The sequence below is a fragment of the Rhinopithecus roxellana genome, chromosome 17, assembly GCF_007565055.1.
Source record: "Rhinopithecus roxellana isolate Shanxi Qingling chromosome 17, ASM756505v1, whole genome shotgun sequence".
Lineage (NCBI taxonomy): Eukaryota > Metazoa > Chordata > Mammalia > Primates > Cercopithecidae > Rhinopithecus > Rhinopithecus roxellana.
The window spans coordinates 55,641,919-55,658,304 of record NC_044565.1 but is presented as its reverse complement, the minus strand read 5'-3'; the positions used below and the strand labels follow the sequence as shown (position 1 = coordinate 55,658,304).

General features: G+C 42.3%; 1 protein-coding gene across 1 annotated transcript in view; it reads left to right on the top strand.

The window, feature by feature from the left end:
* SNTG2 (syntrophin gamma 2) overlaps positions 1–16,386 on the top strand; it is a 383,842-nt gene that overhangs the window by 168,736 nt on the left and 198,720 nt on the right. The window contains exons 5-6 of the mRNA XM_030921522.1: positions 7,564–7,607; positions 7,706–7,747. Coding sequence (XP_030777382.1) covers positions 7,564–7,607; positions 7,706–7,747 — 86 coding nt within the window. The remainder of the gene's footprint in view (positions 1–7,563; positions 7,608–7,705; positions 7,748–16,386) is intronic.

Sequence of the window (16,386 nt, the reverse complement as noted above, 5' to 3'; positions counted from 1 at the left end):
ATCATGGTCATCTCTCATCTGAGGCAAACTGTAGAGCCAAACCATAAAGCCAAATATGAAGGTCAAGTTTGTGACTGCCTTAATTTAACTTTGTATGTAATATTTGTCATTCTAAGTAGTTCTTAATGTTCCATGTTTTAAATTTAGCAATTATAATATGCATATAACTTATGGCATTTCACTTTTAATTCTTTTGAGGTGAAACTGGAAACCTCAACCACTTCTGCTTGTCCTGGTGTTGAGTAGAGCTTGGAGGATTTCTGATGACCTGTGCAATAGACTCTGCAGTCAATAATACATCATTGCCAAGTTTATTGAGCCTGGATAATGTGACCTCTCACTATCATCAAGAGAATGCCTTTAAATACCTCTTTAATATTTTATAACGTTATATTCATGTAATTTAATATATAAAATATTTGAAGGTGGTGTTCACAAGGTTGTAAGAAAAATTCTTGCAGGCCATGCATCCACTTAACATTTGTAGGGAGCAAGTCTACTTCTTATTGATTGTAGAGTTCCTGATAATAAGAGTTACAGGCAAAAGAACTCATTCATCTTAAATTCTTGGCCAAAAAACTTAAAAGCCATATGTGCCTGTCTTATTTTTCTTGCTTATTTTACAGAATATGAGCAATGAAAGTATTTCTGAGTCTGAGAGTCTCCGGCTTCCTTTACTGCTTCTCCTGAGTAAATAGGCTGTCACTTATCATGGACATTGACATCCCAAATTCATGGATGACATTCTTTGGAGCCATTTGGTGAAGTGACAACATAATTTTTTGCATAATTTTTTCTAGCAAACTCTCAGAATAAACTCAGAGTTTAAAAATAGCAATATGGTTTTCTCAGTTGAATAAAACTAACTCATATATGAAAAAGAAGATAAATTTTCATTTTTCCTTTCAGATTAATGATATGTTACATAATAAAATCTTTTTTTGCATTGCAATTTTTTCCAGCCAGAAAAATTCGAAAAGAACTGTAACACTGCTGAAATTATTTTAAGAAATGACAAAGTTTTCTTTTTGATACATCATCACAGTTAGGCTGGTGGAAACTACATCTAGATGGCTCGTCCATCCTTTCAACATTTGTTCCCCCTCCCCAAAAACTCCTGGAAACAATTTAAAAGAATGTTCTAGGCCCATATTTTTGGAGTAACCTGAGAAAGTCTTGTGCCCAAGTCACAAAGCATGTGTTTCTTGACAAGAAGCTTGATTCATTTGCTGGAGTACAGTGTTGGACATTAAAATCTCTCTGTGGAGAAGCATTTTTCATAGCCCTTCGTGAGTCGGTCATCACTGGGTACTCTGCAGAGGTGAAGAAAGTCTATTGAAAAGTTAGGCGTTCACATTGGCACTGCCAATTTAGAGTTTCATTCGCTGCAGATAGCTAAATCCTGCAGCCTGTCATCAATACTATGGTAGTTTTTCTATAGTTTTGACTAAATGGTAATAAAAACAAATTTAATGACCTTTGTTTTATCAGGTAACACAAGGTAAATTCAAACAATGATTATAGGATTTATACAGTCAACAGGAGCCCCAGATAAGACACAGCCTCGGGCCAAACTATAATGTGCCTTGCTAGTGAGATGCAGTCAGCTCTCTGCGGGGTTGACGCAGGTTTCCAATTGTAAGACATTCTGGTCTGTTAAGATTATATAAGCACCGTCTGATTTATTCCTGAGTTAATTTGCTGACGTTAGTTTTAATCAGAAGATGTGTTTTGACTGGCAGTTCTTGGTGTCTGTGTGCGGCTGGCGTTTCTTGGTAGATTCGTTTAGGTGCTGGAGCGCTACTGTTGGTAGAAACGTTTAGGTGCTGGAGTGCTACACTTGCTTATCAGGATGTGAAAAGGCAGTTTAAGTTCCAGAGTCACACTCGGAATGGATTCAGCTACACCCTGGCCTGCAGTGCGCAAGCTTTGAGTTGTTTTGGCGAATCCATTTGACTTCCATTCTCTCAGATTATGTATTTTAGTGATATCGTTGGAGTCCATGGATCGTTAAAGTGAGCTCTTTTTGAAAATGAGCACAAACGTGGGGCACACTGTTCATTTCCCTCAGTGTAAAGTTCCAGAGAAAATGCAGAAACTCTCCTGCTCTTCTAGTTCACACCTTTATGAGGGGCCCATTTAACCCACTGACAGATCCTTTATCTTTTGAGCTCTTCACCTAATGGGAAAATGTTTACATTTACTTTCACCCATGTCCTAGGCTAACAGCTTTTCTCTAAACTGTCAAATACACATTCTCGTATAGATTTTAATATAGTCTCTGCTACATTGTTTTACAAAACAATAAATTGAACTGTAAGCTTATTTAAAGTTTCAGAAACCTTTTGTTTTAAAAATAAAATAAAATTAGAGCTTATTTAATCAGATAATCTCTTTCTCTCTATATATATACATATATATAACCTGTATGTGTATGTATGTGTGTATATATGTGTGTATATACATACACAAGTTGATAGGTTTGACAGTATGCATTTAATCTGTAACACCCAAGTACACAAATACAGTCAGAGCCACAGGGAAGCTGAGTAAAAGCAGCACTCCTTTCTGGATGCCTGGAATTGAGGCATGATTTCAGATCACCCAGCTGCTATTGTTTCGATACCATGCAAACTACCTGAAGACAAAAAATTCTGTCTTGATGTAGGCAATTTTCCCTTAAGTTTTGTCACATTATCTTTTGATCATGTGTCAAAAGATCATGTGTCATCGTGGTGGTAAGCAAACCTCGATTCTGTTTCTAGGTTGCCTGTTCCGGAGGCAGTGAGGCAGTGGGTGGGGACTGAGGGAGTGACTCTGAGCGGAGTTGTGGGGTCGGCTGCGGGTCTGCAGTGTTAGGCGGGTTAGCCATCCTCCACTGTGGAAGCTGAGTGTAAGCTGTGGAAGAAGCTGAGATGTGTGTTGGCTGAGTGTACATGATACCATCCTCTAAACCACACTAGAGCAAACACCCACTCACCTTCCCTCCAGTTTCAGAGCTAAATACCGCCCAGAGCCCCATGCCCCGTGCCTGCCCCTTCTCTCCTGAGTTCAGTGAGAACCATGCTTTTGCTTTTCTCTACAGTTCAGCCACGTATGTGTCCCCAAACATCACTTTGTTTAGTTTTGCTTGGTTTTGAACTTCACAGTAATTAAAATCATACCATATGTCTTCTTTGCCTTACATTCTCTGCTCAGTGTCTAGTCAGACATGCACAGGTGTTGACCTGGCACGTGGTCTGAATTTTGACCCTGAGGTCTAGAATTTTCACCTGTGGGGTGATGATTATGCCTTACACGTGGGGTTGTGATGTGGTTTAAATAAGTCCATAAGGACTATGAAGGTTGTCTGACCTGTGAGAAATGCTCAGTAAGTTTAGTCATCATTAATTCAAATAAATGATAAAATCTAACTCAGTTAATATTAAGACTTGGTAACAAATATTATCTTATATAACACTATCCACATGCATATGTGAATAAATATTTAACAGATGTCTTAACTTTACAAATTCTAATTAATTTTCAAGAAAACACAATTATGTTCATAACACAGTTGTGTTCCAAACCTTGATTACATTACCTTTACATGACCTCAGATAACCCTATAATTACTTTATCTTGAAAAAGCAAATACAATGAAACAAAATATCACCTCATTATAACATTTTGTAGGAGTTTGAATATTTATATGGATTAAAATGCATTATGCTGTATTTCCACTTTGTATAATGAGGCAGTGGCCGTATTACCATAGGGATTAACTAGAATCACTTTTCAGCTAAAATCAACAAACCTTGCCTAATCTGACCAAATTCATTTTATTTAGGGACATTAAATTTTTGAATTAAAATCGAACTTTCCTGATTTTATTTTATCACCCGTTTTACCACTTTTTAATATTTTTTAAGGCTAAAAGTGTCTGTCAGGTGAAAAACATTTCACAGATTTAGCTGGAAAGTATTTGTAATTACATTTCATTTAATAGCTGGGAATGACTCTCCTTCCTCTTCCCTTTCACTGAACCAAAATTGCTTAAGAAGGTTGGTTTTAAGCCAGCATTTCACAGGGTTCACACTTTTGTAATGTTGTTTGTAAACTTGAGCTGTTAATAACTACGTGGAACTCCATGATGTGTTCTTTCTCTGCTCTCTTTGTTTCTTAAGCTACATTTAGGACCGAAGCACAATGATGACTTAAAATTCCGTGAAAGTTTTGATAACGCTTGAACTAAATTAGCGTAAAGCCATTTCAAGTCAGTATATTTAAGAACCTTGAGCATTCTGGAAATGATGAAATTATGGTTTACTATAAATTCAGTTGTCAGTAGTTTTAATGACCCAGGTTATTGCCACAAACAGAGGAAAGAGGAAACAAAATCTAAGAAACCATTGAACAAAGAAACAGCGATTTCACACAGTTTTTTTCTACCCGAAGGACTCTGGTGGGGTGTGAGGAAAGGCTGGACTTCCGTTTGTCTGGCCGTCAAATGCTTAACCCAAGTGTCGGCTCCAGAACTGAGGGAACCTAGTTGTTACCCACAGCAAGAGGAAGGAGAAAGTGGAGGCAAGAAAATGAAGAATAAACCAACAAGCATGTCTCACCACATTAAAATTATTGTTTTCCTGCTGTTCAAACTCCTAAGTTTTAGTTAAGGAAGGATTTCTGTATCTTCTTTAAGGATTTTAATTTGATCCTTTAATTTTCTGCAAAAACTGCAGAAAGTGTATGCCAATGTTTGCTATTTACCTAGACTGCTGCTGGCATTTTAATTTCATTACTTGAGAATTTATAACATTATATTTTTGTACACACAAAAATTATGTGCCAGCTCCTTAGGGCCTGTCTCCACTGCCTCAGTGCCCACCGGCCTCCAAACTTGCGGGACCTGCAGAGCCTGGAGCTCTCCCAGTCAGAGGCAAGTAAGGAGCAGCCAGCCCTGGGATCCCTGCTTCTCCCAGATCAAGGTCCCTGGGTGGCTTCAGAGCTCAAATCAAAACGGAAGATGTATTGACTCAGCTGTCCAGGACCCTCTTCAGGGTCTGTGAAATGTTTTAATGAGGCGGACTTCCCTCCAAGTAAGCACTGCTATGCTCCCCATGGGCATACTGGGTGAGGAGGCCTGGCACCCAGACAGATGCTGGGCTGCAATTCATCGTCATCTCATTAAACCCCAGGTCCTGCAGAAAAGCCTGAGTCAAGGGAGGCTGCTGACCCACCGGCTCAGCACTGCCCTGTGTGAGTTTTTCTGCCATCTGGAGGCAGCTTCTGACCAATTCTAGAGCAAAATAGACCTCACTGCGTTAGTTCCAGACAGGAAATGGCAGCTCCATTCTGAAAACTCTAGATACCATTCTTTTCAGGGAATTTGGTTATGCATTTTGGTGCCTGGATTTGGACATTTTTGTCTGCTGTTCTGTGGGATCTCAGACTCACATGTGGCTTGTTGACAAAACAAAATGCTGCTTTCTGCTTTAGGTTAGAAGAGTCAGATGCGTCTTCACTGACCTTCATTAAATAAAGAGATTAAGTCATTTACTGTAAGGGATTACCATACATATCATTTTAAAAACACATTACCTCGGCCAGACGCGGTGGCTCACGCCTGTAATCCCAGAACTCTGGGAGGCCGAGGTGAGCAGATCACCTGAGGTTAGGAATTCAAGACCAGCCTGGCCAACATGGCAAAACCGTGTCTCTACTAAAAATACAAAAAATTAGCAGGGTGTGGTGGTGCACATCTGTAATCCCAGCTACTCGGGAGCCTGAGGCAAAAGAATCACTCGAACCCAGGAGGCAGAGGTCGCAGTGAGCCAGGATCGTGCCATTGCACTCCAGACTGGGCAACAAGAGCGAGACTCCATCTCAAAACGAAACAAAAAAGCAAAAACATTATCTCCTGCACTGGACTTGTTCGATGACGACACTTTCCATAAGTAGCTAAAGTTTGTTTTGTAAAAATCAATGCATCTAAATGCACAGAGATTTTTATTTTCTGTAGATCCATTCAGACCATGGGGTAAAATACTTTGATAAGAACAACTTTATCTCTATACTGTTAGACAAGCTGAAGCTAAGTTTCTGATGTGCCAGGTAGGTATTTAATAAAGGTGATGCTTCTTAAACTAAATATTGAGAATTATGATGATTAATTGATTTTGGACCTTGTTTTTTATCATATGCAATTTTCTGCACTTTTCTATCATCCATATTATATGATCTGTATAATCACTACCACATGTGTAATTTCACATGGAATCCACATATTCTGTGTGTACTTTTTTCTGTTAGCCTTTGATTCCCTTAAAATTTAGGGTCGTAATGCTTCTGAGGCCTCAGCTCAGAGTCCATTATTCCAGATAATCAATAAATGTTTTCAGGATGCAGCCCACCCTGGTGTGGCTAGAGAGGGGAAGAGCAGCATGCGAAGAGCGGAGAGACAGACAGACACAGAGACAGTGAGAGACAGGGGGGGCAGTTTGAACACAGGGAGACGGCGCAGGGGAGAAGAGCTGCCACCACTGCATTGTTCACGGCAGCTTTGCCATGGACAGTTGCGGTACAAATGAGAACTTTATTTGGATCACTTAACATCAGTATCATTGCTGTACAGGATCGGTACAGTGATCTGAAAACTATAGTTTCAACATGATTTGATATTTGCTAAACACTAGAAGTAATATTTAGAATTGACATTTAATCTGTCTATAGTTTGTCAAGAGCATTCCCACTTTCAAAGAACAGGTTATTACTTGTTTTCCACTATTTAAACAAAGACTTAAAATTGAAACAAACCTATATGCAGGCAAAAATTGGGGGAAAAAGCCTTAGCTTTTGTGCAGATTTGTTCGGTCTTATTTAATGGGGCTCTCTCTGCCTCTCTGACGATGGAAACATGAAACTCTGACAATGGAAACATAAGTGAAAACATGCTGCATGGATTGTAGCCAAACTTTCTCTACAAAGTTTTTCAATTTGTTGCCTTTAATATTCTAGGTACAGTCATTTTGATTAGAGCTGTCTGTGTACGTTTGTTTGTGGGAATGAGGGAAAATACTAAGTGACTTTGGGAATTCCTTGTTTGTTGCACATTTAATGAAAAATGTGCATCAGACTTTCCATATCCTAATGAAACCCTTTATTAGGAGGAAGTGACATTTGTTTTCCACATTAAACAAGTCTTCTGTGACTGGAAAGCAACTCTCTTAATGCACGTAAATCAATCTAGCTTTCCTTATGAAGTGGCCACCTACTGCTGTGTGTTGACATTTCCCACACCCCTGTGGACACATGCACACACACATCCATGTGTACACACAGGCACACACATGACAGATTCACAGACTCAGACTCGCAAATACCCATGCATGCCACCCACACCCACACATGCACACCCATCGGCACCTGCACACACAAACACACATCTACTCACGTGGACACGGGCACACACACACACGTGGCCACTTCAGCTGCTGCAAGCACTGTGCTTAAATGACTGTCATAACAAAGCATAATGTTGCTGAGATTTCTCTTAACACTGTTGCCACTTTTGCCACCCTGCAGCGGACCAGACAGGGATGTTGTTCGTAGGCGATGCTGTTCTCCAGGTCAGTATTGTACACGTTAATCCTTAACTTGATTGCATTTTTATTTTTAACTTGTATTAATTATTATTCTCAACATTCTTACTTTGTCGTCTGTTCAGGTTAATGGCATAAATGTAGAAAATGCAACTCATGAAGAAGTGGTAAGTGAATTACATTTTATATTTGTTCTGTTTATTATTCTTTTATTTGAATTATTTGTCTCTGTAATTTGTATTTAACTGAGTCTATCCATAGATGCAGTCTTAGAATTGGAAAGGAAGCTTAAAAGGTTTAGTAAATCGTGTTACGAAAGGACCTTAACGAAGTGCCCACTGTCGACTGTTGTGTGCTGACCAAGTCACTTCACAAGCGTTCCCGTCAGGGATCTTCACAAACGCTGTAAAGTACACTTGATGAAGCCCATGTTGATCACAAGGGCACTGGAACTCAGGGAGCAGGTGACTCACCCGGAATTCCTGAAGGGGCGTCATCGTGCTGAGCACAGGAGGTGTCAGGGCTTTGCAGGGTCTCCCCGTAACGCCCAGGCACTGGAACCTGCAGGGCCTTCACACCTTTGCTCCCCGTTGGCTGGCAGCAGCACGCACGCATTAGAATGTGTGCCGTGGAGGATGTCAGGTGAGACCTCTGAGGATCACATAAGATGGTGGGGGTCAGGATGCATTTGGTGCAGGACGCCTTCCGTGGAGATGAGCTTTCTCCAGTGTCACGTCAGCTTAAAAGGCGGATGAAACAGATGTCTGTCCCCGAGGTACTCATTCTGGCTGTTGGGAAGAGAGAAGCCAAGTGCAGCCTCACCATGGGGCTGATGCCAGGAAGCATGTGGCAGGGACACATGGTCAGTCCGGTGCCTGCAGGGTGGGGGCAGAGGTGGAGACGGTATTACAGCTGAGAGATGAGGTGGAGGGCAAAGCGGGTCAGATGCCTGGCAGAGCATCCCTGTGCTGACAAGTGAGCTGGGGGACACAGGGTCAAGGAGAGAGGCAGCAGAGCTGAGTCCAGGACGCACGTCTGGGGCCCCAGGCAGCCAGCAGAGCCCTCACGGGAGGTTAGTTCTGTGAGTTGCAGAAAAGGCAAGCAGTCTGGTAATTTAACTCGTCCCATGAAGAGTAGCAGGCATGCGCTCATTTCTTCTTGTTTGTCTTTTCAATTAGCCAACTTTTAGTTCCAAGGAAGGGGCAACAGCCCTAGTACCCAAAAGTCACCCCATCTGCATAGCAGTAAATTTCCGTGAACCCAAGGCAGGCACATGCAGCCGTCTGTAACTAAACAGGGAATCGCTTCCTACACGCTCACTCCGAATTCACCTGTGTCTTCTTCAAGATGTGTAGTTATCGACCTCTAATTTGCGCTGGGCGGAGGAAAGAGTCACAGCAACAAGGATCAGCATATTTCTTGGCCTCCTAGACCTGAAAGTCTGGAGTAGATGAAGTGCTGTTACCCTTTTGCTTATTATGGGAAAACACATCACAATTGAAAGAGAGGCAAGACATGCCTTCATGACTTCTATCCTAGCCCAGACAGAGTAAAATTCTTGTGAGCAACAGTTTGTTGTTGTTGTTTTGTTTTTGAGACAGAGTCTCACTCTGTTGCCCAGTCTGGAGTGCAGTGGTGAGATCTCAGCTCACTGTGACCTCCACCTCCCGGGTTCAAGCAATTCTCCCTGCCTCAGCCTCCCGAGGAGCTGGGATTATAGACGCTCACCACCATGCCTGGTTAATTTTTGTATTTTTTTTTTTAGTAGAGATGGGGTTTCGCCATGTTGGCCAGGCTGGTCTTGAACTCCTGACCTCAGGTGATCCGCCCATCCTGACCTCTCAAAGTGCTGGGATTACAGGTGTGAGCCACCATGCTTGGCCACAACAAATTTTTGCACTAATTGCTCACAACTGTAATCCAAGCACTTTGGGAGGCCTAGACAGGAGGATCACTTGAGGCCAAAGGTTCAAGTCCAGCCTGGGCAACATAGCAAGACCTGTCTCTACAAAAAATAAAAACAAAATCTAGTCAGGCGTGGTGATGCATAACTGTAGTCCCAGCTACTCAGGAGGCTGAGGTGGGAGGACCACTTGAGCCAAGGAGTTTGAGGCTGCAGTGGGCTATCATGGCCCCTACACTGCGGTCTGGGCAATAGAATGAGACTCCATCTCAAAAAAAAAATCTAGTAAATTATATGTAAATCTTATAAATGGAGCTATTACAATATTGGACTGATACAAATATACTTTTTGAACCAAACTGATCATATCATATGTCTACATTCTTATGTGATGCAAAATAAATTATTAGAGAAGGCCGGGCACGGTGGCTCAAGCCTGTAATCCCAGCACTTTGGGAGGCCGAGACGGGCGGATCACGAGGTCAGGAGATCAAGACCATCCTGGCTAACCTGGTGAAACCCCGTCTCTACTAAAAAAAATACAAAAACTAGCCGGGCGAGGTGGCAAGCGCCTGTAGTCCCAGCTACTCGGGAGGCTGAGGCAGGAGAATGGCGTAAACCCGGGAGGCGGAGCTTGCAGTGAGCTGAGATCTGGCCACTGCACTCCAGGCTGGGTGACAGAGCGAGACTCCACCTCAGAAAAATAAATAAGTAAATAAATAAATAAATAAATAAATAAATAAATAAATAATTAGAGAAATGCTAATGAGACATATAATCTCAATTTTTCAGATGCATAAAGTTCATTAAAATGTTAAAATTCTACAAGACTTATAAATCATATGGTTTCACTTCCTCATTTTTCAGAGTAAATTCTGGCTTCGATTAATTGTAAAAAAAAAAATGTCAGTTCTACTCAATGCAAAGAATCCTTTTTAATATAAAAATTAGATTTACCTCCACAAAGTGAATCTTATTCACTCTACTGCTTTGGAAAATTTTACTACTCTAGGTTGTTAAATCATCTTAATACACATAAATGCATATACATTAACATATAATTTCCCCTTTTTAATACATCTGTGCATTTTCATTCACACTGGCATGTAATACTGTAGCGGCCACAGCAGAGTAAACTGCCCGTATGTTCACTGGGCAAATTCTGAGACATGTCTCTCTCAGGAAAAAAGGGAGATCGATGACGGCTGTCACTCAGTGTGACATCCCTGTGCAGACACAGATTGGGATGTCTGGGGGCCAGGCAGCAGGAGCTGCAGGTTCCTCTGTCCCTGTGCCTGGTCTGTGATGCAACCACTGATCCTGAGTGAGGAGCTCGGGGAGGTGGGCTGCTCTCCAGCGCCCCCACAGGCAGGGCACAGAACAACAGCCTGGCAGGGCCACAGCAAGGCTGGTGTGTTCTGCCTTTAATCACCCCAGGGGCATCTCAGAACAAGAAACTCTACAGTTCAGCGGGAAACTTTAAAAAGACATCTCAAAGGTGAAAGGAAGATATTGTAATGGAAAATTACTTCTAGTCTAAGTTACAGTCTTAAGTTCTTAGTGCTATGAAAACCGTTGATAAAAATTGCCCTAATTGGAAAAGAAGTCACTAACACCTTTCACAGAGCTTCCGTTTTAAATTTAAATTAGTCCTTTTAAAAAACACGTTTCAGTCACCTATAGTAGCTTTTACTATGATTAAGAACTCATGGCAGATCCTGCCGGGAGGTGATTTTGAACTTAACTGTTAGAAATAAGGTTGACGTCTTATGTTGGGAAAAATGGTGTGGACACTCAGTAGAAAGGAGCCTTCCAAATCATCTACTCTGAACAGCAGCTCAGGGCGGGAAGTCCCGTTCACAGAAATTGGCTCTGACCGTTTACTCAGCAGACCATGAGGACTTCATTCCGTGTTAGCGGAATAAAGGGTTCCTAATACAGAGCTGAAGCTTTCTTTCCTGTTACGCCAGGTTGTCCATTTACCAACATGTGTTATGCTTAATACTGAAACAGGACGTTCCATCCTGTGTAAGCAAGGCCTTTTTCCTCAAGAATGAGTATGTTCTGGCCTCAGTGCTGGAACACAAAAGTATACTATTGCCATTTGGAGGCAGGCTACTTCTGGCGATGTGTGCTAACAGCTAGAAACTGCAGGAGAAAGAACCACTGGCCATTTTCATAGCTGTTTGCCAGGTATCAGGGATGTTTTTGATTTGCTCTGGGATACAGGGCACATCTGGGACAAGAGCTGGAACTGGAGTTCTATCTGTTGATATTTACAATAGAGCACTCCCATTGCTAATAATTTATTTGCTTTCTGCCTGAGCCAAGAGGCAATCGAAAGAAATGTAATAAAAATTACCTCCTCCACATCTTTCAAGTCTTTCCTACAGCATGGCTTTTGGTTTTTCGTTTTCCAAAGGAAAAGCCATTCTAGGATATCCAGTCACCCAACCATAATGGGCCTGAGTGCAGGGGTCCAGACACCAACATGGAGGTTCTACCAGTAGGACACGTATCTGTTCAACTCTGTACTCAGAGGGGAGATAAAGAGCCCCAAGGTGTGTTTGGGGCCCTGAGACAAGTGTGGGATGAGTCCAAGACAAAGGCAGCTGTCCCCCGACCCACATTATCCCCCCATTGTGACAGGGGCTGTGGTGGGCACTGGGACTCCAAGGACTTGGCATCGGCCCAGAGCCAGGGTCCGGGAGCCCTTTGTCCCCACTCATAGCTGCAAATCTCTGCAAGTGCTTTACGGAGGCTAAAAGGGAGATCTGCAGTACGACGGCTTGGCGGGCTTTCCTCAAATGGACTTGGACTTCCCTTCATTCAGGGCTGCAGGTTCTGGGAACTGACTCTCTCCCTGAAATGGATTGAGAGCCCAGGTCTCTTTACTGTGGTAAGTCCAGTCTCTATCCACTTGGAGATTTTTCACCTACGCAAATCAATTACAACTGCAATGTATTCCCCATCTATTTCAGTCCTAAGAACTCCATGATCAATTAGCCATAGCTAGATAGATCTGCAGGTCACACCATCAGCCCTGCCGCCCATGAAGGGAACCAACCCACCTGGTCTGAAGGTTCAGTGCTGCTGCCTGGGCTCTGCTATCCTGTCCAGGGTCCACCATCTCTTTGGATTCCAGGAGCCACCTTCAATGGTGGCATAACCCAGTACCAGCCTGCTCAGCAGGGAAGTGCCTCAGCAGAGTTTCTGGGATGCTGGTGCCTTCCTCACTTAGGGGTTTTTCAGTCTTTTGGCAAAGAAGTGAATGTAGATGCAGCAAGGGAGGAGGTATGGGAGTAGGCACCCTACTTCCATAAACCTTTGACTTCCTTCTGGGACCACACACCAAGGAAGCTATGGCCGCTCAACCTCACTTAGTGTGGCCACTGTGAGTCCTGATGTTAGTCAACTAACCAAGGAAACCAATAGAGTCTCTCTCAAGTAATTAAACAAATTCAATCCAGAATCTCTAGTCATTCAATCCAGAATCTCTAGTCATTCAATCCAGAGTCTCTAGTCATTGCACCCATATCAATACATTTGGTCTAATCCAACAGAGGATTCTATAGCCCTAAACACATATTTCCATGCACAATCAAAAGTTCATTTCGGCCATTGTCATGACCATTGCATCATGGGCTAGCTCTTCTGAAATTAGGCTTCATAATAAGATTTGGGGCTAGCTATGAGACTAGAAATATGGGGAGTGACCAGGTGAATATTGAGGAAAATCAGCATTGTTCTGCCAGATTGTTGCCTCAGAAAACATAATTCGAGGATCTTTGGGCAAAAGTGACTGCCAGTAGGGGACGAAGGCAAAGGAAAGTCAGTACGATATGAATGTGCAAAAGGGACACAGACGGCCGGGCGCAGTGGCTCATGCCTGTAATCCCAGCACTTTGGGAGGCCGAGGGGGGCGGATCACGAGGTCAGGAGATCGAGATCATCCTTGCTAACACAGTGAAACCCCGTCTCCACTAAAAATACAAAAACTTAGCCGGGCGCGGTGACAGGCACCTGTAGTCTCAACTGCTCAGGAGGCTGAGGCAGGAGAATGGTGTGAACCCGGGAGGCGGAGCTTGCAGTGAGCCGAGATCTGGCCACTCACTCCAGCCTGGGCGACAGAGCGAGACTCCGTCTCAAACAAAACAAAACAAAACAAAACAAAACAAAAGGGACACAGACATGCTGGGATCTGTTCTCATTCCCACTCTTTACCCATCAATGCCCCAACGGTAGAGGGACTCACTGCCTGAGAGATAGAATTAGTCAGCCACCTGCAAAATCAGATGTTGGCCTGAGTTTTCAGAAGTCTTAACTCTGTAGTTACAAGAAATAAGGAATCATTTCAGGGGAATCTCAAAGCTCTGTAGTGCTACACTCATGGCTTAAAATGGAAATATGAGTCCCTGAGCCTTGTCATTGTCTTTCTCCATGTTCTCCACTGCAGCTTTGAGCAGCCCCTGCCCTTACCCAAAAACCGAACACCTGAACTCTACCCACTAGGATTTGGCCAGGAAAATGGGAGCAGCTCCAGGAATTCCAGCTGTAACAGTTTGAAGATAGGGATAAATGGGTTCTCACCAAGTTGGGATTGAATGCAAAGGGCAGAGAATCTGCCGTCGAAAATGTGATATTCGGCCAGTGTCAGTGGCTCACCCCTGTAATCCCAGTAACTTTGGATTACTTAAGGTCAGGAGTTCGAGGCCAGCCTGGTTAACATGGTGAAACCCTGTCTCTACTAAAATAATAATAATAATTATTATTATTAGCTGGGCATGGTGGCAGGTGCCTATAATCCCAGCTACTCAGGAGTCTGAGGCAGGAGAATTGCTTGAAACCAGGAGGCAGAGACTGCAGTGAGCAGAGATCGTGCCACTGCACTCCAGCCTGGGCGACAGAGCGAGACTCTGTCTCAAACAACAAACACCTCCCCCCACAAAAAAGAAAATAGTATATTCAAAAACCATAAAATTGTCAGTTCTTAAGAAAAATAAAAATTGCGATTCTCATGAAAACTCTGGAACATTTGCACATCTCCCACAGTCGACAGTGTTGAAGCTGTGGCTTTCAGGCCACACTGGGTAGCCCCACGGATGCATCTGCCCAAGGGTGTGCTTATCTGCCTTCAAAAATGGTTGGCATCTCCTCTTTACCTCCCAGATCTTTAATGAGTTTCTTTCAGCAAACTCTCACCCTGAGACATATGGGAAAGGATCTGGAGAAACACAGAACCTGGTTTCTCTTTCTGCTTTGAGAAGGGAAATGGAGGGTTGCTGAGTTGACAGCAGACAACCCAGCCAGCCATAAGAGTGCAACTGGTCAGAAATGGATAGACCCACCAGGCAGAAATAAGAAAGGACATAGCAAATTTCAGCAGCAGCATCAATCCACTGCATGCAATGGGCATCTACAGACGACTTCAGCCAACAACAGCAGAATAGCATTCTTCTGAAGATCGCATGAAGAATTCACCAAGACAGACCACATGCTGGGCCATAAAACACACTTTTACAAATTTAAAAGAACAGATATTGTATTCGTCTGTTCTCACGCTGCTGATGAAGACAGACCTGAGACTAGGTAATTTATAAAGAAAAAGAGGCTTAATCGACTCACAGTTCTACATGGCTGGGGAGGCCTTAGAATCATGGTGGAAGGTGAAAGGCACATCTTACATAGTGGCAGACAAAAAAGAATGAGAAACAAGACAAAGGGTTTCCCCTTATAAAACTATCAGATCTGGTGAGACTTATTCACTACCACGAGAACCATATGGAAAAAACTGCCCCCATGATTCAGTTGTCTCCCACCAGATCCCTCCCATAACACATGGGCATTATGGGAGCTACAATCCAAGATGAGATTTGGGTGGGGACACAACCAATCCATATCAGATATTGTACAGTGTCTGCTCTTAAACCACAATGGAATTAAACTAGGGTTCAATAACAGATTGCTGGGAAGTCACAAAATGCTTGGAGAGTAAACAGTACACTTCTAAATAACACACTGGTCAAAGAAGAAATCTCAATAGAAATCTTAAAAATATTTTCAACTAAAACAAAATAATCATACAACTTATCGAAATTTGTGGGATGTAGTGATAGCAGTGCTTAGAGAGAAATACATAGAATTGAAAGCATATATTGGAAGAAATGTCAAAAACTTATCATCTAAGCTTTCACCTTAGGAAACTAGAAAAAGAGAAGCAATTTAAACCCATGGTAAGTAGAGGACAATAAATGATGAAAATTACGGAAGAAATCAAGGACTGAAGACAGGAAATCAAGATAGAAAAAAATCTATTTCTTTGAAAATATAAACAAACTTATAAGCCAGTAGCCAGGCTACATACACAAAAAGAGAACACAAGTTAATAGTGTTAGAAATCAAAGAGAGGATATTACTGTAGATTTTGTCAAGATTGCATACACCTCTATGCTGACAAATTTGATAACCTAGATGAAATGCACCAATTTCTTAAAAAGCACAATCTGCCAAAACTTACACAATAAAATACAGACAGTCTAGATTGGCCTACATCTATTAAATGAATTAAATCAATAGTTAATAACTTTCTCAAATAGAAAATGCCAGACCAGACGGATTCCCTGGTGAGTTCTACCAAACATTACAGCAGAAATTATACCAATTGTTTACAATCACTTTCAGAGAATAGAAGCAGAAGGAATACTTCCTAGTGCATTCCATGAGGCCAGATTTATCATAAGACCAACACCAGATGAAGGCATTATGAGAAAAGAAAATTATAGACCAATATCTCTCCTGAACATAGATGCAAAAAATCCTCAACAAAATATTAGCAAATGGAATTCAACAATGTATAAAAAGAATTACACACCACAACCAAGTGGGGTTTTTTGCAGCTATGGA